This window comes from Corvus hawaiiensis, chromosome 15 (assembly GCF_020740725.1).
Source record: "Corvus hawaiiensis isolate bCorHaw1 chromosome 15, bCorHaw1.pri.cur, whole genome shotgun sequence".
NCBI classification, from domain to species: Eukaryota; Metazoa; Chordata; class Aves; order Passeriformes; family Corvidae; genus Corvus; species Corvus hawaiiensis.
Window position 1 is genome coordinate 7753365 of NC_063227.1, and position 24663 is coordinate 7778027.

A 24663-nucleotide genomic window follows, 5' to 3' on the forward strand; every position below is an offset into this window, starting at 1 on the left:
TACAGAACTATTACAGACTTGCATATCAGTGTTGAAAGCTGACATCTTGGAGACAAGACCTACTATGAACTACTCTGGGGTTTCAGATCTCAGGTCTTCAATCCCACAAAACCCTGGATGTGTGGACAGCCCTAGTGAAGTTTAACAACATTCCCTGCTGATTCTGCCTTGGGACTGAGCACCCCAAAAGTGGTCCTTGGACTAAGAGCGGTGAAGAACTTGTGTGGTACAACAGGCAGAGCTGATGAGCCCAAACACAGGAGTCACCTCTGCTGGGTGTGAAACATCCACCAGCAGTTGATCTGACAGCCAGATCTCAGCAGAGACTCTGTCATCTGCCAAACATAAGCAGATTGCAAAAGTTGCCATGGACAACACACACTGCAATTGCCCAGTTTTAAAGGGGAGATAAACAGACTTTTGAGACTTAACAGTGTTTAGAGGTATTATATCTCTCAGTGCTTCTGATTTTGTGACTCGAAATTCCCCAAGGTCAGCAATTTTTATAGCTAGAATCCATACAGTTCAGAGGAAAAAAAAAAAAAAAATTGGGAAAAGACTTAAATTGCTGCTTGCATAAATAGCACAGTACCCTGCAGCTGTACAAAGCATGTTCCCTTTCTGGCTGGAGATGTACCACAGTTAACCACAGACTGTTTCTTAAAGCAGAACTGCATTCAACCCCTATGCAAGCAACAGAAAGCTTCTGCTCACTCTGCAGAAAAAAAAGCAAACCTCTTTCTATGGGCACTGCTCTGCCAAACCTGTTATTTTTCTAAATAATCCCTAAGTAACAGTATTTATAAATGTGGAGTGAGCAGCTACATCTGGGATTGCTAATCAGTAACATTTAATGAACTAGCAGACTACAGCCATTACAGCCCAGCAGCAGTATCACTAAAAAAGCAGAGATACCAAGAAAAAAGCAGCAATACCTTTCAGACCCAAAGTCTGTAACTGGAACAGTTTTCCCAGCTCAAAAGGTAAAACTCGTAACAGGTTGTTATTTAAATGTAGTTCCCTGTAGATAGAGCAAGAATCATATGGGGCTGAAAACAGAGCAACATTTATCTGCAGCAGTAAAAGAATTAAACTAAAAGAGAACCCATATAGTAGCAAACCACAATACTGAAAAATTTAGAGACTAAACAGCAATGGTTAAGGAAATTCTGCTGTACTCAGACACACACATTCAGACAAAACACCTTGTGCTGAAGTACAGAGGAAAGGAGCTGTTTGGAGAGTTTCTCTTAAATGGTGAGACATTTTGTGAACATTAACAATAATTAAACACTTTAGTATCTACAAGTGATGATGCAGTAACAGCTCAGACAAACCAGACCATGAAACAGGTCAGCTGTGATTAAGAAATAAAGGGAAATTATATCCCTGAAACCAAATTAAAAAATCCAAGATCATGGCAGTATGATTACAGCTATGGCATTACCATGCAGCAGTCATTTAGCACGGTAATTTTCTGTTGGTTTGGGTGGTTTTCTTTTCATCATTTCAGTGGCAAGACAAAGTATGTGCTTTGTAACTCACAAAACCAATATACAGACAGGAACAGAATTCATGTCCTGAATTCTGATATCCCAACAAACTGGGCAGACAAAATAGACTTGTAAGTAGCTTTTCATTTTCCAAAATGCATTCCCATTAAGCAGGGAAGACTTTCATAGAATCAATCAGTATAAAGTTGCTGCTCCAAAGTGTTTACAACTTGGTGCCTAGAGACTTGAGGAGTATTTCTGGGCAACAAAAAGAAAAAAAAAAAAGAAAAGAAAAAAAAAAAGGAAACCTGTAGGGCAAGAGTTAATTTAACTCTTTTGAGTTCTACAGAACAGCACTTGAGGGTTTCAATGCCTTTCCTGTCAAGGAATAAGCAGCCCAGAACTGACCCCAGGATTTGAGGTGTGGCGTCAGCAATGCCCAGCCCAGGGGAACAGTCACTGCCCTGGTCCGGCTGCCACACTACTGCTAATCCAGGCCAGGTGCCATCAGCTTTCTGAGCCATCTGAGCACACCTGGTTTATGTTCAGATGCTGTTGACCACCCCCACCAGGTCCTCTTCAACCAGGCAGCTTCCCAGACACTGTTCCCCCAGACTGGAGCACTGCTGGGTTGTGACTCAAGTGCAGGACCCAGCACTCAACCTGACTGAAGCCCACACCACTGGCCTTGGCCCATGGATCCAGCCTGTCCAGATCCCTCTGCAGAGCCTTCCTGCCCTGCAGCAGATCCACCCTTCCACCCAGCTCTGTGTCATCTGCAAATGTCCTGGGGGTGCACTCAAGTTCTTTCAAGCATATCAAGAGAATCTGTTTTGCAGCTGAGCTTTCCAAGATAACATGTTACAGTGTTTATTTTTTCCTCCTTTTTCTGCAAAGATCAGAAATCCTACTGCTCTGACATCTCTTTTTTCAACTACTTGCACTAAAAAGAGAGATGAAAGGAGTCTTGGGTGAGCTCTGCAGTACAGACCAAACCCAGAGCTCCAGATGTGGGAGCTGGGAGAGCTGTTATCAGTTCTCAGTGTTGAGAGCACAAATGATTTCTGTGGCTCAGGATACCAGCAGTGCCCAGGGTTGAATTACTGTTAGTTTGAACAACTTCCCAGAACCCAGGGGAAGTGTCTGCAGCGAGAGCCAGCCTGAAACACAAAACCCCGGCCCAGCTGGGACCTGCAATGTGCTATCACATAGGATGTGCTTATGGGTTTTTCTTCACTTTCACCACAGTGAAAAAAAACCATGGAGCAGCTGCAATTTCTGAGGAGCACAGTGGGTTCATGCACAGCTTTTCACATCTAGGGATCTGTGCTCAAGTGCTGTGTTTTGGTCATAAATAGAAGACTTCTGTGACCTTAGCTACAAATTTCACATTTACAAGATTTAGCCTTCTCTGCTCAAAAGAAACCTAGGACTTGCAAGAGCTGAAGCTTCATAGAATCAGCCAGAATAAATCAGGAGAAGTGTTGGGAAGAAGGCATAATGACTTGACATTACTGATGACTCTGCACTGCTAAGCTACCTCCATGTCACAAGTGTTACACTTACAAAAATGTTTTTAAAAGACTGACAGGAGGCTAATGAAGTACAAAGATGAATTTGAGACTATTCCGGTAAATTTAGGGTTTCTAGCTCACAATATCCAAGGAGTTGGATAAAGAAGGGAAGAAACCTGTTACTAATAACTGCTTTTAATTGAAATAGTAATGCAATGAACTAGAGCTTAGAACAGACTCCTCTCCAGCTGAAAGCAACTATACAACATGCTACAAAGCAGAGCTGCCAATTATGCTTCAAAAAGCAAAGTCCCTTTGCTCAGCCTCCAAGGTTGAGACTTGAACTGCTCTGGAATTTGAGCTTTTAGTACCAATTTAATCAGCTAGTTTAATCCTCTCCAACAGTGCAGACTTTTCTAAAGGGGAAGAAAACGCAATGACAGATATTTCTATGTGCAAACTTGCTTTGCTTCCAGTTTCATGAAAGCTGTGCTGGCAGTCCACTTCTCTATCATTGTCTTTACTTCTAGTAACATTCTCTTTACTTTCAGACTCTGTACTTTCTGGATTTGAGAAAGCTGTTCATAAGTATCTTTAAAATTAACAGCAATAAAGGCAATTACTGGCAACTGTCTAATAAACCTAAGATAAGGCTCTTCCTTTGGGTCAAGGGCAAAAGACTGTTGCGTGTAAATATTTAGTCTTATATAAATAATTTATATATTCATGTAACAGTGTTTTTACAAAGTAAAATGCTGCAGCCTTAAGTATAATCTAAATAGGCATCATTGTTCATATTTCACTTCCAAAAGGAGTTTTCATTCCGTGCTAACTTTGTACATCTTGACATTGCAAAATTGAAAGGAAAAAAAACCTCAAAAAGCTGAGATTGGATCATTTTTTTCTCCTCCCCAGTTTGCACAGTAATGCAGTTACATCACAGCAAAGATGGGGAGGAGATGATACTAGACATGTTGCAATTGTTATACAATAAGCAGAAGAAGAACTATTGTTAAGAATAATTACTAAATATGAATAAAGAGGAAAACATTGTAGTTAACACCATTATAAATGTTTAATCTGACCTTTTCCCTACTGTACTATGAGTTAAAAGCATTTTTTTTGGGGGCTTCACTTACTCTGAGAAAAACACCACACAAAAGATTTGTAAAAGGATCTGGAAAGAGATGCCTGAGAGGAAACCTGACTTGGAAAAACATAAAATGGGTGATTGCCATCAAACCAAGCACTTCTGAGGCTCATTCTGTGCTGTCATACATCATAACAGGAGATCACAGAAGAGCCAGTATTCAGGGAGGCAGATAAGAAGAGAGGAAAGGGGAATTTACTTATGCTGAAATTTGAGCTGTTGCTACAAAGATAAAAAAAGAACAATTTTAACTCCTGTTAGGATTTACATACCTGAGTGACACCATGTTTCCGAGCTCTGCTGGTAAACTGCGAATTTTATTAGAGGACAAGTCCAGATATACCAGATTGTGAAGCTTGGCAATGTCTGAAGGAATACGGGATAAGGAATTGTCACTGAGATGCAAAGCTGTCAAATGGGTCAGTGTCCACAATGATGAGCTTAAGCTTCTCACTTTCCCTGTGGAAGAAAGGTACAAGAGAAAACAGAACATTTAAAATACATAGATTTGGCAATAATAGCACATTTTTCAAGTATGTGCAGGGCCGGGGAACTTGAGGGGCAGTTTTGCTTGTGGGTTTTATTATTATTAATTTATTAAATGAAAATTCCATTAATTGTTGATTCTATAGACGAAAAATTAGTCTTTGTGTGAGAGAATGCAAGGTATTACCAAGCATGCTTGAGATTGTTTTTCCCAATTCATACTTAAGGCTTAAACATCTGTCTTTCTCTAGTTCCATACAAGACAAAAACATTAACCAGCTGACCATGAATTTATCATTAACAGAGGTGTAAGAAATAGATTTTTTTCAATTATAGTTTATGTTTGAAATGAAAGACAGTGCTTCGGTTCACCCCTTATTTCCGCACATCTTTCAAACCAAAAATCTTTACTCTATGGCATTAATCCAGCCAAGAACAGATAGAAACACTATATTTAGGGTGACTAAGATGCTTAGTTGAGAACATGGATTTCCATCTGGCATTCAACTAAAAGCTGTATCAACTATTGCCAGATATTTTAAAAAAGGTATGATTTTTTGTATAAACTGAAGGGTGGAAACATGGATTTGTGTGACAGGATCAAGATTTTTACACTGCCGCATGCAAGGAATGTGAGATATCATCAGAGGTCTCAAAATATTTCTTCTCTCCAAGATTTTTTTTTTCCTTTGGGGTAAATTTTTTTCATTTACATAAATCATCTCACTGTACCAAAAGCATTAGGAGTACCAACACCAGTTTCTCCAAGGCAAAAAGTTAGTTAAAACAACTTTAAAATCCCCACTGTGACCCATCAATGTTAACAACAGTCTGGTTAATATTATACCAACACACGCACTTTGTAATTCCTTTCCTTAAACGATTTTCTTCAAAATAAAAGAATTCCTATTTAGTGCCCAGGGAAGGTTACACTGAGACTCAGTCCCTGGCAGCAAGATGTTTAATACTGGTATAATTTCCAGTGAGCTACAACAAAACGAGGGGCATAAAAAAGCCTGTAGTGAAAAGATGTGATTTAAACGAGATCAGTTAAAACATTTGTGGCTTTCTGTATTATGTGACCAAGTATTTTGCAAGGGAAGGACAGTGTGAACATTAATGAAACAAAAACATTGCACATTTTATTTTGCAAGGCAAATGCATACAGTTCTTAAGGGATTGATGCTCCTCTAATGCTCATTAAGAAATCTTTTGAGAGGTTTTAAATACAAATCAATAGTTCTTTGCATTTTTAAAGATGAATTAACACCTCTTCCCCACCCCCAACGCAAACAGGTGACTGTGATCATAGAAAGCCTTGTAGCTGAAAGGATTTCCAATCAACATCCCTGATCCAGGCTCTCCACTCCAGCACCTCCCTTGGCGGGAATCAGTCTGCAGTGAGATTACCAGGCATGAAGGGAAAGAGCCATCACTTAATGCACTTCCTATTCAGAGCAGCAGATGTCCAAGAGGATTCCAAGCCTAATGCTGATAAATAATGCTGATTCCTGAAGCAGCATTTAACTAGGTTTCTGCATCTGTAACCTTCAGTAAAGAATGCTATTCACATGGTACTGGAAGCAAGACACAGATTCAGTGAACTGGATGGAAAGATTCTTCACGATTTGAAGAACTGTTTTAATCCTTCTTCCATAAATTTCTCTACTGAACAGTCATTTACAAATCCTACATGGCAATTTTTGCAGACGCTTAAAGAACCTCCATATTTAAACAAAATTACAGCCTAAGTTTTAAACATCACAAAATGATTTTTTAATTCTTAAAATATCTGCTTGAATTTCCTTGTAAACACACTTTTTGTAGCAAACCCCGGGTTTACTCTACAAATCAAGAGACACTGGTGGTCCACACCAGTTGAAATACATGCTTATGAATTCTGAGCATTATCTTACTTTTCAGAAAAGATTCAGAAGTCCAACAGTATCTCAAAGCTTGCACAGATTGTGGAGATTTTGGTGTTTGTCTTTAATCTTAAGAACAGAGTAAAATTTACAACTGCTTTTAAAAAGAAAACTTCTGCTTCGTGGACTAATACCTTCCTGCTACATTACTTACAGTAAGAACATACCCCTATAGATCAACCTCAACTTCACCCTCTTCTGTTTGACAAATTAGATCTTAAATTCATGCTCTCACTCACTTCATCTTCTTAAAACACAAGTGCTCACATCCATATCCTCACCTTAACAACTTTCCTATCCATGGAGATTTCCCACTCGGCCCACCTTGCCCCTCCTACAGCTCCCTGTGTTATCCTAATCCAAGCTCTTGCCTCCACACACCACAGCTGGCAGCTCCTATCCCAGCGTTCTCACTTCAAGGTAGGTAACTCCCCTCCAGACTTGTCCAAACCCACACTACTTGCAGTGAGTTCATAATTCAGGACCATGCCTCAGTTACTTACCACTTATTTCCAACTCTGCCCAGTGTGATTTCTTTCCATTGGCTGCTTCCTCTGAGGACATAATTGTGTACATCCTCCGTGGATCAGGTGGATCGTACTTTTCCTTGGGCATTCCTATTGAAACCAAAAGGCAAGTAATTAATTGAGATACTATATACTGAGAATTCTTTAGAAGGTAACTCCCATTTCAGTTAAATTTCATATTAGACTTATATACCAAATACTTTTCAAACCTACAGATAGTGTGCCCATTTACAAATGTCGCTGGATGGGAAATACTGCTATAAAATAGAAAAAGAGAGATTCCTGAAGCTCCTAAAATGACAGACAACAGTCTAGTCCCCCACCCACCCCTGCAATAATTTACCAGAATCTGCAAAGCAATTTAAAAATTGTGTCCCACCACCTTCCGTGGCTATGCTGTGTGTCCCTCAAAACTGACACATCCCATTGCAGGCTCTTTTTTCTTCAACAATGAAACTTCAAAAAGAGATGATCCACCTCCACTGGGATCTCTCCCATACTCCTAGAGAACACATTTGCTAATAACTTTGATTATCTATCACTTCCAGGTTACTGCCATTGTCAACTTTTCACACAAATCATCATCAAGAAAAGAATTGGTGTTTCAAAAAGATCCTCAATTTTTTAAGTTTGCAAAATGACAGGTTTTAATCCAACCTTCACCTTACTTTCTGCAATCTAAAAATATTGCGCCCAAGGTAGATATTTCTATCACTTTCTTCAGCCAAGTATTTAACACTGAAATTGAACATCATTTTCCTCACTCTTTTTCACATCATTCCCTATAATTTTATAAGAATAATTTTCTAGGTTCTTTTTACCAAACTCAACCATGCACCATGACAGAGAAGCAAACATTCCTCTCCAACAAGCAACAAGCTATAAATCTATTTCTATGAAACAGAGAAATTAAACAATGCTGGCTCAAGTCACACTTAAAAACACATTAGAGGCGATATTATGCGATTGTTTAGCAAAATACATTACAGCAGTATTATAACACTACCCAAACCCACTCAATGAACAAGCAGCTATACTGGTCAAATTTCTAAGGACATCTTCCTACCAGGCCTTTTAAGGCTTTCTCATTTTTTCATTTCCTGGGACAAAGTGAAAAATGTTGTCATTATATAAAATAATCAAAGAATAAGTCCTAGTAAATAAGACTATCAACCAGACTTATAATCTGTTTACTGATTTTACTGAAAAATGTTTACTCTGCACGTTAAACAAAACAACAGAAATCCACCAAAAACTTTCTGATAACTACACAGCTTAATTAAAATAAAGCTTTTAGGTATCACATGCTTACTTTAATATAAAAGCTCTTTTACTAAGTCACACTCCTCATTCCCTTTCCCACTCCTGGGCAAAACCAGATTTCTGCAGTGAAAAGAAATTCCCCTTTAAGAAGGGAATTGTGGGTAAAAGGATCAGATTATAAATAGCAGCTGGGTGAGGCTCCTTCCAGAGTGAAGGCACTCGAGTATCTAGGGTGCTGGGATCACCAAGTATAACACTTTTTTCATCAAACTTGACTAATTAAACGAGAGGAGAGTGGATTATAATCACCAGAAAGGTAAAAGCATAACTTCTCCCTGCAATAACTATGCAACTGGTGCAAGAATATATACCAAAGCAATGTACAGAGCATCTCTTCTGAAATTTCAACGTATAATTATATATAATTCACAAAGACCATGTAGGAATGCTCCAGCTTGTCAGGAAACATTTACCTTCCTCAGACATTTACTGCTTTCTCTTCCTGCCGCTCCCTGAATTAATAAATATGTTCCAATTTTTTGAGAAGCAGGTATAGCAAAGACAGAAATCTCATTCAGTAAAGAAACACGAATGCTCCCCAGAGCACACTCAATCACATGCACTAATTAACAGCTTTGCTGGTACCAGCAGTGTATCACTGCTCGCTACTAAAAGAGGATGACATACTTTTCCAGTGGGTTTTGTTAATGTACACTAAAACAATTAGAGATTTAAGAATTTGAGGGTTTAACACTGGATCCTGGTGAAGCTGCATTCCCGGTCCATCCGCTGCACCACCCTCCCCTCAAAAAAGTTCCTGCTCTTGATGGTTTTCCCTCTCTCACTGCTGCATTTCTCAGAGGATGAGTCCCTGCTGTTTAGGACTACCAGGTGCCAAAAAGCAGCAAATGCTTGAGAGCCTCCTGGCTGAAAGAGCTGCTGCTGCCCGAGAGCATCACAGCCATCAGCCACATCAAGGATACTGTCACACCAAGCATTAACACATCTTCATCTATCACCCAGAACCCAGAATTTCTCAAGAACTGACAGGAAGGCTAAATTTGGGTCATATTTCACAGGACAGCATAAAATACAAGTGCAACACCTTGAACTGCATTTCAAAACTTCACAGCATGGAGTAGTTCAAGAAAATCAGTCTCTTTTACTGTCTCCTTTCTCCACCTCCCCAAATCCAAATTTAGCACCTGCTCAGCTGCTACAGTAAATCATAAAAGCTGAGGTGAACATCAGATTAAGTAATAGAGTTTTGTCAGACTAAAGCAATTTTTAGTAAGACCCATAAAATAGTGTTGAACACCCTTAGAACCATTGATAACTGCAGCTTTTAACAATTATCATGGTAATTTTCAGAAGAGCTTATACCACCTGTAATTTTCACTTGCACCAACACAGATGGTGGAAGCACCATTAATGTTAGGTTGTTACAGCGTACAGTAAATCAGTTTGTAAAGGAGAACATTTTTATAACAAAGATATGATATGGATTCCTGGAACACACTCCAGACTACATAAATTTAATGAAAAGGACATTTAAGTATGTTTGAATGCAAATGAAATTGTTTACTATCTCGTACCAGGTTATTAAGATTGTCATTTTAATAGCTGTAAAAATTGAAGAGCTTGACAGTCGAAGTGAGTGTGGCTGCCCACTCCCACCCTAGGTCACTCAGTCCTCACACAGAATTAACACCCCCCCTACCCCAAAGTAACTGAGCCAAGCAAGGTCAATGAAGTCAACAGCGCACAAGGTCTGGCACAAGGAATTAGATCTCAAGCCTCCAGTGCAGACACTGTTTTAAGCCCTTGTTTGTACAGAGGGTGCTGAGAGACAGGCATTGGGACAGGGTGACGGGAAGGAAGCAGGGACTGACAGCCCCTTCAGGGAAGGGTGACAAGGATCAGAAAAAGAAGGAAAAAACCTGAAGGTTGTTAAGTCAAGGGAGGACAACCTGATGGAAGAAGAGCTGACAAAGCTCTACTACACCTACTACAGCAGGTGAGTGATGGAGCTCTGGCTCTGGCTTCACTCAGAACAGACCACTGGAGACAAAGCCAAATGTTCCCAGGTCGAGCTGCACCTGCCTTGACTGCTGCCTGTCTCTCCAGATTACAGCCATGACTGCAGCCAGGTCATGCACAGCCAGGCTGGGCACTGGGCTTGGAACTGTCCTGGAAAACGACAGTGTCATTACCAGCACCATGAGCTCCTGGGGTGTGCTCCCAGCCGCAGCACCAGGGCCATGAAGGGCACCACGTCAGGAGGAGCTGGTGGCCTAGAGAAGGACTTCCTGGAGGCCAAGCTGGTTTAGATACACTGCTCCCCGTAGAAGAATGAAGGGGGTTCAGCTCATTGCCTGACAAGACATTTGGAATGATAAGTGTCCTTGGCTATGGACATGTGCAAAGTGGAAGCTGGACTATAAGGTAGTTAATGCTCCAGGTTAACTACGGAGACTACCAATAAATAATGTCTTCAAAATGAGAAATGAATCTGCTCTGAGTGGCAGGGAAGGAAAGACGATGACATTTTTTTCCTGTTCTACCCTTCTGCCATTTTTATGAAATTGGAAGATGGCAAGGAGGAAGATTTAAATAAAATAGGTAGGTGAGCAGTTATTTTGAGAATAAGGTTTTGGGGTTTTTTTAAGCACCAACAGGAAATACTATAGCAATCCTTCATTTCCTGAAATGCTTTCTAAAATATCATGATAAATTAACTTGATTTCAAAACTAAACGTATTGGACAACTCCTGTAGGCCAAGTACAATCTTTTATACTATTACTATGGAGGTAGATGTCAAGTTTGCCCCTAAAACATCATCTTTAAATTAGGAAAAGAAAACTTGGATTCTAAAACTGTGTAGAAAATGATGAACAAGAACAACACAGTGTTCAGACATAATTTCAACTGATCTAATCAACTATTCTGAAATAACTATTTCAATACTTACTATGAACCATCTATAAACTCCATTTACAAACCTGGGAGCACATTTAGAAATACTGCAAGATCACAATGCTGAAGCATTATAACTCCACTTCTGAAACTTCCTAACACGTCGGTGACTCCTTTTGACTTCCCCTCCTTCCCCTTTACTTGCTTTTACTTGTCACTAACACACTAATGCAGATCAGGAGCAGAAAGTAAACAAAGTAGCACCACTCCTGATCAAGTGCAGAATTACTCAAACTTTCTGCTACTTTAATTAAAAACAGTGAATAAACTATGCAAATCTCGATCTAATAAAGTAAGAAGTAACAAGACAATTGGACAATATTTTCCATTTGTTGATGCAGTGCAGTATTACTTGCCAAATAAATTACTTCTGAACCGCTGAAAAGTAGCAGGATAGAAAGCAATCTATTAAGTTGCTCAAAGATTTCATAAGAAAACAATAGCACATATGAGAGACTTTTTTTTCCCTTTCTCTCTCCAAACCCTCACAGTGGAAGCTCACCCCAGACCATTCTTTTGTAACCTTGTGCCTTTAACCCTGAAGCTCTTTTCCATGCAATCCAAAGTTTCATTTAAAAATGGGTTCTAATGACCTTCCCCACAAATATAAATGTTTCTTAAATTGACTGGTCTGTTTTGAATTCAAAGTTAATTTAGGATCCTCCACACCCTCTACCACTTGCACTGTGGTTTTACAATGCATGAAGCAGAACTAAGCTGGTCCTCCTGCAGTTCCTCTTCCCCAGGACCCTGTACTTCCAACTTCACTCTTGCATCAGCACCAACTTTTGTCTGGTAACAAAGGAGCTGGTGAAGAGAATTAAACTAAGGAGGGAAGAGGGGAAAAAAAAATATATATTTGTGGGAGACTAGCTTCCTGTGTTATTATTCCTGTAGAGCAGGAATGTATGTGTGGATTTGCAGCTGTTGAAATCAGGGCACCGTCATAATGGCACTTCTGGCCACACTGACACACAATCTCTTCTCCCATAGCAGGAAGCAAACTCTTGCTTCCAGCTACCCTCACCCAGTTAAACAGTAACACTGAACAAAGTCTGAAATCCTAACTGAAAGCAAAGTACATTGCTTTTGAGATAACTTAAGGCTGTAGCAGTTCTAGCAATGTATAGGCTAATCAGATATGCTAAGCTGTATTTAAAGGGTTAATTTCTACTGTTGAGATTTATTAGAATTAACAGGAATTACTGCTTTCAACTCCAAAGAGTGACCCTCTTCAAAGGGAACAGAAGTACCTCTAAAAGATAACTCCTGTGCTTTGGAAAAAAATCTTTAAGGTAATTTCATAGTGCTGTATTTCAGTTTAACTATAGAACTGCAGATTTGCCCTTTCCTATTCAAAGACTCACTACCCCTTCTTTAAAAAGTGCTTTTCCAAAATGAATCAAGCTTGCTGCCTTCCCTGTCTTGTCACTGGTGGCGCTTTACTCAGCAAGTCATGAATTTCTATGAGAACTTAATTACATTTCAGCTTGAAGTACAGGCAAATAAGCAACAACACGGTCCCTGGCCAGGATGACAAGGTGCAACATCTGTCACCTCCTCACAGAGAAGCAACAGCAGCTTGAACTGGGTTTATGATAAAGGTCAGTCCCTGCAGAATTTACACACTTGACTTGATGAGTTGACTCAATGACTGGATTTATCCTCAGCCTGTTCCATGCCTGGGCAACAAACTGGAGAGTGATGTCAATACTGAAAACTGATGGAAAAATATTCATGGGCAAGATGTCATTATGAGGAAAGGAAGCAAATACCCAACGCATCCCAGATAAACCTCAAGTGCCCTGTGAAGTAAATTTAATGTATTTCAGCTAAATTCTTCAAATGATTTGGCACCACCCCACCCTCTTAAGACATAAAACTTAAACTAGAGAATTGGATACTTTTTCTGTATCCTGATACTCTTCCTACAAAGCCTTCTAAATTTCATGTCATCTTATTTCTATAAATGTCTTATTCAAAACACACTAAATTGAAACTTTGTTTTTTTAAAAAATAAATCTTAACATATGCCTGTAGTTTTGGATTTCCCAACTACTAGGAGGTATACACCATAATATGGAAGCATACTTGCATTCTGCTATGAAATATAACTTGCTACATAATGTATATTTTGTAGCAATACAATATACAGTATTTATGTTACACATATTTTTATACATGTATTTTATACAAAATATATTTTGCTATAATGTATTATAACATGCAACAACTACAAAATATATTTTGCTACAATACACAAGCAGATAAACCAAACTTCAGAAAAGCAGGTGTGGGCCATCACGCAAAAGAAAAAAAAACCCTGAAAGAATCAAATCTGCCTCAAAATTGAGAAATCCATACTACCGTACATTAGAATTAAAATCACAAATATTTTGAGGCTGAATAAACAGAAATCTAAGGACTTGCTTATCTATTGAACACAACCTTACATTTAACTTTGTAGGCATGAACCAGATCCCTCTATTGAAATATATACAAAGAAAACACCAGTGTTGCAAGAAACCACATATTTATTTTCTCCCTACTAGTGTGCTGCTTCAAGGCAAATATCAAGTCTGTTGTGTAAACACCTATTATTTGTGGACTAGTACAAACACTCTTTGGCATTTTATTTGAAAGAGGCTGTTCGAATAATTTTTTTTTTTTTTTTACAGTATGTATTTAGTATTGAAAAAATAAGGCTAGGAAAAATCTGACTGGGAAAGCAGCTAAAGGTCAACACCTGAATTTTTCAGAAGACACGCTGTAAATTAAAAATTTCCGTTTCCCTAGTGTGGGGAGGGATGGCACATACCAGCTGTGGGCACAGGCAGAACTGAGGCAGCACAAGGACAACTCCCAAGAGACTCAACTGTAACACGTGGGAAAGTGTCAAGATCCCTTTAACCCAATTGATAGCCTAATGTTGGAATAATCTAAATTAAAAATATAAAAAAAGCTGTTGAGTCAACACGAAGTCAATTGATTCATTCCAAGCACTTTTTCACTTGCTAAGATCACATTTTAGTGGCTGTTAGCATATTAAGATTTAATGGCTTCATCAGGGATGTAATGCTTCTCCATCCCATTTTGAGGACTTCTAAAACTAATTTTACACAACTGCCAATACAAACCCACGAGTCACCCTTCCTCTTTTTCAGACTTAAGATAATGCAGTGGGATGTGAACATGCATGTGAACATGTGTAATAATAAATACAAGATACTGATTAAGTCAATATCCATTAATTCATGTAAGTATATCTGGAATATTACTAATCAGATGATTTATTTGAATTTGCATATATAAGTTCTACTAGAGAAAAATCAGAAGCTGACAAATGCTTTAATATTCTTTCAAAAATCCATAAAGCTGTTGCAAGTTCAGCAAAGCCCTTAATCTAGCCAAAGTTGACTAAAATGAAACATAACCCTCCTGAAACTCAAGCAAAGCATCCTGGTTCAGATAAACTGGGCCATAAATGTCAAAAGATTTACTTGCTGTCTTCAAATCAGGAAGGCTCCATTAGACTAGAGAGCACTGACTAGAACAGGCTTTAAATTTTGTTAAGTTCAAAACTCAGTCATTTCGTATTTTTAAGAAGATCATATTAAATTTTGACCTGCAGGTATTTCAAATTTAATTAAGGTTTCTTTGTCCTTCTAAACTACTTGTTTACAGAAATGCAAACTGGCTGGTTCCAGCCGGCAGTGGCAGGCATAGGGAAGATGTCATTTTCCAAACTTCTACTTTTTCTACCCAAACCCTGCCTATTACAATTTCCCACAGATAAGCAATGTGCAGCCCAGTATTTTAATGGTGTAATCCTTTAAACCTTGCACAGTGTGAAAAACTTGCTTACCATCATTTCACTAATGCAAAGAAGCAGTTGCCACTTCCATGTTCAGTTGCTATAAAAACTAGCTTGGGTTCAAAAGAGAACTCTAAAATGGTCAGAGTACAAAAGGCACAATTCAGCACAGAGGTCCTTGACTGCTCCATCTTCTAGACAGACTACAAGACAGATCTGTTTTATCAGACTCATGATAAAAAACCCTCAAATTCCCACCCCTTACTCTGCACAACATATAATCATTAGAAATACGATGTCCAAACGTTCTCAGTGTAGCAAACATGGTCCAGATGATTAGAATAGTTCTTAATTATCAGAAATTGTATCTAATTATGACTGTAGTAAAAGGCTGCTGTATACAAAACAAACACTAACACAAAACCAAATTGCAAAGCAAAGACTGACCTTAACTGGTATCCCTGGAACCAGATTGGCTAGTTAATGAGTACTACACAGCATTCAGCTTTTTGCACATTCTGTTAGTGTATTCTGAAATGCCAATACATTAAAGAGATGTCAGGTTCACTAATTACTTTAAGAATTTAAATAAACTGCATTGCATTACAGAATTGCATACTGTACAAGTCAGATGGAACCTAAAAGACCAGCTTTAAAAGGAAGAGTTGTGCTGTAAAACATTTAGCTTCAGGTTTTATAAATGTAGGCAGAAGGAAAAAGGCTTAAAAGCTTCACCTACAAATGTCTCTAGGAATCTGAGAATGGACTTACACTCCAAAACATTCATATAATACCAACTGCCACTCCACTGGTTGTATCCAATCATATTTGACAATTTAGTTATGATTCTTCACAATAAATGGAATACTGATTCTTGTTTAGCAGACCTAGAGCAAAATTTCTTATCTTGGTCCAACTCAGTAAGCTATTCTAAATACTGGCACATGCACCAACACGTTCCTTACCACATGTTCCTTTATGTGTCTGCAGAATGCTTACCGCATTTCTGTTGTTTCACAGGGGAAAACACAAAGTCACCACACGAAACACTACTTCTTAGTCTTACAACACAACTAAGGAGTAAGAGAGAACTCAGCTACTTTAAATGAAGTTTGGATATGAGCTCATTTTCAGCATTCCTGCTACAGAACTGGAGCTTGACAAGAGGTGTCAGTATCTAAATCCAAAAATCTCTGCCTTCCCCAAACACAATTTCTAGATACCTAAATGCTTGTTAGTATTAGTGTTGCTAAACTAACTGAAGGTCAGGATGTTACAGAACTCAACATACAGCTGATGCTTTACCCATATAGCCACATCCTGACAGCAAGCAAATTATTCACAGATTGGTTTTGCTTCAAATTTAACCAACAAGCCTGCAAATGTTTTTCCACAACCACACTCTTGCACAGCAAAGCCAACTCAAGACTTCTTTCCTGTCCCCATGTCCCACTGCATCACCTCTCTCTGTTGTGTTGATGCAGCTGTTTGTGAGACAATATTGAAAACCAACAACGATACTCAGCTAAGAAAGTGGGGTTTAGAGGTTGTGGAGGGTTGGGTTTTTTTAATAAAAAAGTATCACCACTCAGCCACGTCACTGGTTGGTTTTGAGCATTACTCTGACAACCGTTGTACTGACACGGATTATGTGGATTTAATGAGCAACCCAAGTAGCAGCTTTCCAAATTCTGCCACTGGAGAGAAGTCCTGACCTACTAAATCAGAAGAAACCATGAGGTGACCTAGTCCACTACTCCCTATACAGAAAGCATCTATCCCATGACTGATCATTACAAATCTCCAGAGGTGACTCTTTCATCATGTTTCTCATCAAAACATGATTCCTTACTAGTTTTAATTATTCTTCACACTTACTGCTTGTTCCTAAAAGCTCTCATTCCTGAAAGTACTCTGCAGATGAACTGTGATTGAGGCAGCACTGAAATTCCTTAGTTCCCAGGACCTTTGCTTTGTCAGACAAAGCTCCTCTGTTGGGTGAGTAACTGTTAAAACTTCTTTAAAACAGTATTTAAAAGTATTAGTGGTCAGAGTGCAGCATAAAATACCTTCAGTAGTTTTTATTTTCAGCCATTATGATGCCATTTCCTTCCTCTGACAGGTGATACACATCAGATGGTGCACAGCCAATCCTGGTGGTGTTTTAGTTTAGTTTCAAGCCTTCAGTCTTTGTAGGTGTTGGCTAAACGTGGCCTTTGTTGCAAAAATCACATGACAGATCTGCCTCTGAAGCAAGTTTTTTTCTGATCCCTGACTCTGCAAACTGATCTATGCAGAGAGATACTTTTGTGGAGCAGCATTTAAGTCCGATCAATGTGCAGGATTCACATCTCACCCATCAATATACTCCAAAATAGCTCAAGCAATAAAGCTGCACATATTATTTGTAACATGCAGGATATGACATTATTGTATATTCCTGGTCTCCTAACCATGGCAAGATGCTGGACCCTCATGACAGGAGCTGTCACTCAAATTGCTTCAGCATGTTCTAGAAAACCCCAGTCTTTCAACTGAAACTGCTGCCTTGTTAAGCAAAGGATGCTTTGGAGACACCGGTATTATAAAATGGAAAAAAACTTTAGGAAGGTCTTCAAGTAGGGAGCCCCTTCACTTGCAGAGTAAAGGCTGCACACCAGGAACATGAACTAAGATGCACAAGAGAGCCATCCAAATACCCAGGCTGTGATCACAATGTCGAGTTGGCAGCCTCCATAAAACAACTAACAGCATTTCCAGTCTAAAAAAATCTAAAGTCAAATCAATCTCTTCCTGCAGCTCTCCACTGTAGCATAAATTGGAATCTTAACAGCAAGTATTTTAGTTCTGAAATAAACAACTGTATATATTTACTGCTCCTAGTCCCTCTTTGATTCATACACTAGAAAAAAAGGCCTCCAAGGCATTAACAAAAGGATTCATGTTGCAGTCTTACAAAAGGAAAAACTGAGTTGTTGCCAATCTTTTTTTTTTTTAAACAAGCACCATCTTGGAAGTGCAATTAGTAGCTAAAAGTACATGTTAAGCATTTAAACAGCTTTTTCTTTGGGACCTGCCTAAGCATTTGTAAACTCTTAAAGACTTCAGCTGCAGAAATTGCTCCATGTAGAAATTGTGAGTGCAGGTCCCCAAGCTTATGCCAAGATTCCCTTGTTGAGTGGACTTGTACAACCCAATTTCAATGTAAGAACATAAATTACGTCACTTAACACAATGCTAATAATCTTGCAGGGTATTGTACAATAATCACACTTCCAAGCGTGAAGCACCAACACTTTAGAAGAAACAAAACAGATGAAACCCTGCAGTGACTCAGTTTGAGCAATTTATGCATAAAGCTTTCAAAATTACACCATGGAGAAGGATAAATTTAAACTGGAATCAATAATGTCAGTATTTTGACATGGGAAGTAGTGTAAAACCTCAGTATATGGATTAAAAACCTCAGATACTTTGTATGTAACTGGGCATGGGTCAACCTCTACCTCATGCCACTAGAACTAAAATCTGGTGGCTGGGTCTGTTGAGAATATTCTTGTGGTGTTTTAAGGTCACTGATAGCTTTTTAAAGCTCACCATACACAACTATAACCTTTCAATACTACACGTAATTTCCTGACAATAAAACCCCTATAGAAATAAGTGTCAATTCTTGTACATCCCTTCAATTCTGAAGACTGAAAGGCATCCTCATTCCTAAAGATTCTGTGTAGAATCTTTGCCTAAAGTGGCCCCATTTGAGACTGGGATATAATGGTCAGACTGCACATACACAAGCGCACAGCCAAAAGGACATGACAAAAACAGGTAATAATTTAAAACTCAACAGTCTGTTAGCAAACAGAACCAGGGCCTCTGCAACAGGGACTCCACAACTGGATGGAAGAATCCTGGTTCACCACATGGACTCTTGGGCATCGTAGTGAGCCAAACAGCATGGCACACTGCACTACAAACATTAATATTAAAGATTTTGGTGACAGATTAACAGAAACATTTTTATTTATACAGCCATGTTTTCAAATATAACTTCTTTTGTTCATATGTAGGGAAAGAATTTTTAGTTTGCTCAGTCTTGGAACCATTTTAAGGACAGTGGTTTCCATCACGAACATTGCACTTGGTTAAAAGAATGTCTTCCTAATATCTGTACCTAATAGGGTACAGCCCTATCTTAAAAAGGTACCACGCTCATTCAATTTGTGACCCTTCATAACATGTTTTCAGGTCTTCATGTATAAAATGTCAAATGTATTTACCTGCCCATGCAGTATTACAGTTTCATCTATCTTTATATTTCAGTTCTTCCTCTACAATTCAAGCACAGTAAACAGCCTGAACATGAGACTGTATTCAGAGTTCAACTTCAGAATGCAAACAGAAAAGAGATGCATGGCAGGATCCTTTTTAAACATGGGCTGATCCAAGCAATTCAGGTGAAAAGCGAACAAATAGTTAATCCAAATGCGAAGGGCTCCATTTCAGTAATAGCATGAATAAACCCCCACAGAAGGCTCCATTGCTAGCAGCAAACTCCACAGAGTCCAGATGAACCAGCAGGAAGAACAGAGGGCGGATAATCCTGTAAAATTACCCCAGTGGAAATGTTGATAAATTCCCAATTACGAGACCTGCTCTAGAATAAAAAAAAAAATGCGAGATACAATACAATTACCAGTCAACACTTGCACATCTTTGTATTTAAACCAGACAAATACCACAGGTATTTCTTAATCCCTTGGATTTTGAATTAATTACCCACTGTGGTGAAATCTAGATTATAAAAATAAGCCCCAGAAATCAAATGAAAAAACAGGCAATCTGCAATTCTAGTTACAAAGCAAATACCCATCCATGAAGTTCTATTTTCGGTGATACAATTTTCTATGCGTTTGTGGAAATACAGATGGCTGTATTAAAAAACAAACAAAAAAAACCCCAAAACAAAACAAAAAAATAAACCAAAACAAAAAAACCCAACAAAACCTTTAGCTTACTGCATTTGTTTTGAATACATTTCTTATACTACACAAAGTAGCACAGAATCATGTTGGAGAAGACCTCTAAGATCATCGAGTCCAACCTAGGACTACAACCTAGTAGGTTCCATATGAATTTTTAATGTTTGTAGAAAAATTGCTGATAAAATATGTATTCACCATAGATACCAAGACAGAGACAGGTGTATTAGATATCTCCTTTCCTAAAGCTTTGTCTGATCCCAGGCTTATCACTCTCCACAAAATTCTGGAGTAGGAAAGGCTGTCCTGTGGGCCCCACGGCAGACCGGGGGGTGCGGGAGCTCCCCGCCGCCCGTTCCCCCGCAGGATGCGGTTCCGCAGGCAGCCCAGGCGCTCATTCCCCGTGCCCCAGCCAAGGCAAGGGCCCCGCTCGGTTACAGAACGGCGGCCAAGCCGCTCCGATCGCAACCCCGACCCCGCCGCCCCCCGCCCCAACTCCCTCTGTTTATCCCTGCATGCGCCTGTCCCGCGGCCTCGAGCGCCCGCCCCCCGCGTCCTCCTATTGGCCGCCGCCGCTGCCACTCACGGCCCCTACGGCCTCCCATTGGCCGCCACCGCTGCCACTCACGGCCTCCACCCGCCCCGCCGCTCCCTCCGCCGGAACGAGCGAGCGCCGCTCCGGCCCCGCCGCCAGCGCGGCCGCGGCTCCCGCTGCCGGCGGGGCGGGGAGGCACGGGAGGGCGGGCGGGCGGCTGCCGCCGCGGCTCCTTCCGGAGCAGGCGAAGCGCTCCGCTGACAGGCAGCACTGCCGCCCCTCGGTGCGCGCCCAGCCAGGCGGATCGGCCTCCGGGGAGGCAGCGGCGCGGGGCGCCGTGCGTGGAGGGTGGACGGGCAGTTCCCCCGATTGATGTCATTTCCCTCTGCCTTTTGTTTAATTATTTTAAACTCAATTCCACGGTGAGGAAAAAAAACCCAACAAAAACAACAAAACCTACCAGCACCAATAATAACAACAACAACACCACAAAAACAACTTCAGGCTTCCAGATGCCATTATACTAATTTCTCTTAATTGCCTTCCCGATGCAAACAGAGCTGGGCTCCTGCGCGGCGCCGCCCGGCCCGGCTCCCTCCCAGCCTCCTTCCCTGCCTCCCGCTCGTCGGTGGGCGCTCGCGGGGCTCGGGCCAGGGGTGCGGAGCCCCCTCCCCGCCGCCCCCGTTTCCAAAGCCGCCGTTCCCCGCCGCCTCCCCGGGCGCGGAGCCTCCCCCGAGCGTCCCCGCCGCAGCGACTGCCCAGGCCCAGCACCCCCCCCCCCCCCCCCCGGAACGCCCCCACGCCCAGAGGGGCCTCGGCCCCCCCTGACACCCCCGAACGACGCGGCGCGGGGGCTTCTCCCCGCCGAGCCCGGGGGTCCCCCCTCGCCGTGCCACCGCCGGACCCCCCCGTCAGCGCACTCCCCCCGCAGCGCTGCCCCCCCGGGCAGAGCCCCCCCCGCTCCGGGCCGGGCGCCGGAGCCGCCCCTACCTGTGGCTGCAGCATCCCCGTCCCCCCGCCGCCCTCGCTCCGCCGCCTGCCTGGCTCTTTGTTTCCTGCCGCGGGCCGGACGGGAGAGCGGCTCCCCCCCGCCTCCTCCTCACACTCATTGAAAGCAAACAAGCATCATGGCGGCGCTGGCGGCGGCGGCGGCTGCGGGCGGGCCGGCCCCCCTCCTCCTCCTCCTCCTCCTCCTCCTTCTTCTTCTCCTCCTCCTCCTCCTTCTTCCTCTCCTCCTCCTGCTCTCCTGTCCGCTCTCCGCCCCACCTGCCCAGGCCGCCCGCACTGCGCGCACGCTCCGCGGCCGCGGAGGGAGCCCGGCGAGGGGGCGGCAGGGCCGGGGGGGCCGCGGGGTGATGCGGAGGGAGGAGTTTGGAGCGTGTTTTGGGGTACGGCCGCAGGAACGCGGCGGGGGGAAAAGCAGGTGAAAGTAATGTGTGGGCTGCGGAGTAAGGCATGCAACCCGTGCAAGTGGTGTGTGTCAGGGAAGGGGGTCCTAACAGGAGCCCCAGGAAGGCGAATGGGAATAGTCACTTGTTTGGAAAAGAACTTTTAAATTCTCCTGCAAAAGCCCAAATGGGAAACTCAGCCTTGAAGTGGATGAGCTCAGACACGGTGCGGGTGATAGGCCGGACGCTTTTTAGGAAGGAGAACATTTCTTCTATGTTTGTGTCTTTAATGGTAAACCAGTGCCTCGGATCCTTCGCAGTGACATACTCAGGAACAATGTTTACTGTGAAATGTCCCCCAGAATCGCCAGCAGCACCTTTCTGAAACTCACGTTGCGGCTCGGCTTACATCATTTTCTCCTATGAACTGATTATTGGATGCAAACCAAGATATTTAGAAAAATAAAGTGCTTTCTCATTAAGTGTTACTATTACTGTCCCTGCACAACTAGACTTTATGATGAGAGATGCCAAGTGAAATGATGGTGGGGAAGTGCCATCCATGGTATAATATTAGCAAAACTCCTAAATAATGACTTCCAAATTAAGGATTTTCTCCGTTTTTCAGAGCATTGATGATGCTGCAGCAAATGAGCGCTTGGTTCCGCTTCATCCAAAGGAATAGTGGGGACAAGGGACAAAGACACTGTCCCAGATACAGAGCCCTGTTTCTGATCTGGGAAAGCTGAATAGGAATTTAGGCCTCAATTTTGATATAACTGGATAGGTAGCTGGAAATAAATGGCACTCACACTGTTGTGCAGTGAGGCATTCTCTTTTAACATAATGTGAAAGAGGATGGTACCTAGTCCAGCTTCTGAAGAACACCATCCCCATCCATCTGAGGCCAGTACTTTGGAAAACATGACCCTGGCATGCTGCGGACCAAACCTGCTCGCTTCAAACCTGCTCAGAACGTCCTCCACTGAAAGGCTGACACTTCGTTGGACATAATCCTGCTGTACTTCAGATTTATGCTCAGCCTTATCATATCATATATCTGAAATGCTCTTGGATGATAAACTATCTCCTCTCCACATGGTGCAGTCCTGCGCTAAGATATCCTAGCCTGCTCCATTACGGATGTGCACAGGCTCCGGCAGAATGCCGTATCTGTTTCCCGGTCTTGGCTGGCTCTGGAGAGCTGACAGTCATTCAGAACTAACTCAAGTAGCTCTACATGTCATTCTCCAGCACTGCATGTCTTTTCTTTCTGATAAGCAGCTGTCCTGCACATTCTTCAGTTAATACTTTCTGGGTCAGATATGACCTCAATAGACTATATCATTTTGCCCAGAGCTAATTCTCCAAAAGCAGTAGGAAAGTCTTTGAATACGTCGCAGGATTTTCCAGGAATTGCTGCTCAGCAAAGAAAATTCAGTTGATCATAAGTTTCTCGAAAATGCTTGCAGGGAACCTTTGTTCTTCAGGGATGGATGCTGGGGTAATAATACCTTAAACATGGAAAGGTCTACTGGCCTTCAGCACTGCAAGTGGAGAACAAATGGCAGAAAATACTGTAATTCTCAAATAACTGAGATAAGCAAATGAGAACATTAGAGAAAATAATTTAAAAGCAATTAAAAACAATTTTGTATTATTGTCCACTGTACAGACTAACAGCAGATTACAGCAATTTGGCAGATTTCAAGTTAGTGAATTTTGTGATGATGTTACAGGTTATTTATAAAAAACCAGCAATATTTGAAGTACCTAAAGTTATGGCCTTTTATGTAAACAATTTTTTTTTAACTGCCAGCTTGTGTGGTTTGAAACAGCAGAATGAAGTAAAAACAGGTATGTGGGGTTTTTTTTTTTTAGAAACTGTTATGTTCCACTGAATTTCCTGTTCAGAAGTGCTGTTGCTCAACTGTATGTCTGATTAACTTTTGCTCCCTGAAAGTGTTATCAGACCTGTAACCAGGCAAACAGCAGAGCAGATGGCCAGTGCCAGTATCGGTGTTTCTGGTCTGGGTGCTTAATGAGATCTGAGAGTGTAACATGAGCCTCTTTCATTTTGTCTGTCTCACATGGCAGATATACTTGGTGCAAGTGCTCTGGTTGCTCAAGGTCACAGATTCATCAATCAAAAGAGAGCCCTTCCCATTAATCTTTTACCTGCCCATGACAGTTCCATACATTTCAGGAGCTGCCATGTCACTCTGCGTGCTGTTGTCCTGAGTTTGGGACAGTAGTGCTGTGAAAGACAACGAGGTTAAGCAGAAATTAGTCACGGTTTAAAACACAACATTAGATGTACTGTACCATGAGTGTAAGTTTTCACTGATTAACCCTAAACAAAAAATGCCTTTTTATGCTGCGGAATAAACCTTCAGTTGGGCCAAATCTCCCGTCCCACACAATCACATGTCCCACACTATGAAGGTGAACGTCCTACAACATTTCTGACCCTACACTTGGAGATAGAAATATTTGCTGTGAGTGGTTTAAAAAACCTCAACACCACCCACTATCTTCCCTCTGCATGCACATGTCCGAGGCTGGAGCTGGGAGTGTGCCTGAGAGGCCTCAGGGAGGCTGCTGGGTGC

At 41.5% G+C, this 24663-nt stretch overlaps 1 protein-coding gene across 3 annotated transcripts in view; it reads right to left on the reverse strand.

Annotated features, from left to right (window-relative positions):
- CNOT6 (CCR4-NOT transcription complex subunit 6) overlaps positions 1 to 21836 on the reverse strand; it is a 33017-nt gene extending 11181 nt beyond the window's left edge. For 2 of the 3 annotated variants that reach the window (XM_048319713.1, XM_048319711.1), the window contains exons 1-4: positions 21657 to 21836; positions 7072 to 7185; positions 4430 to 4616; positions 936 to 1021 (exon numbers count right to left, since the gene is read on the reverse strand). In XM_048319713.1, coding sequence (XP_048175670.1) covers positions 936 to 1021; positions 4430 to 4616; positions 7072 to 7183 — 385 coding nt within the window. In that variant the 5' untranslated portion in view covers positions 7184 to 7185; positions 21657 to 21836. Of the gene's footprint in view, positions 1 to 935; positions 1022 to 4429; positions 4617 to 7071; positions 7186 to 19429; positions 19807 to 21656 lie in introns of all 3 variants that reach the window. The other variant, XM_048319712.1, reaches the window with a different exon arrangement.
- Between the last annotated feature and the right edge of the window lie 2827 nt (positions 21837 to 24663).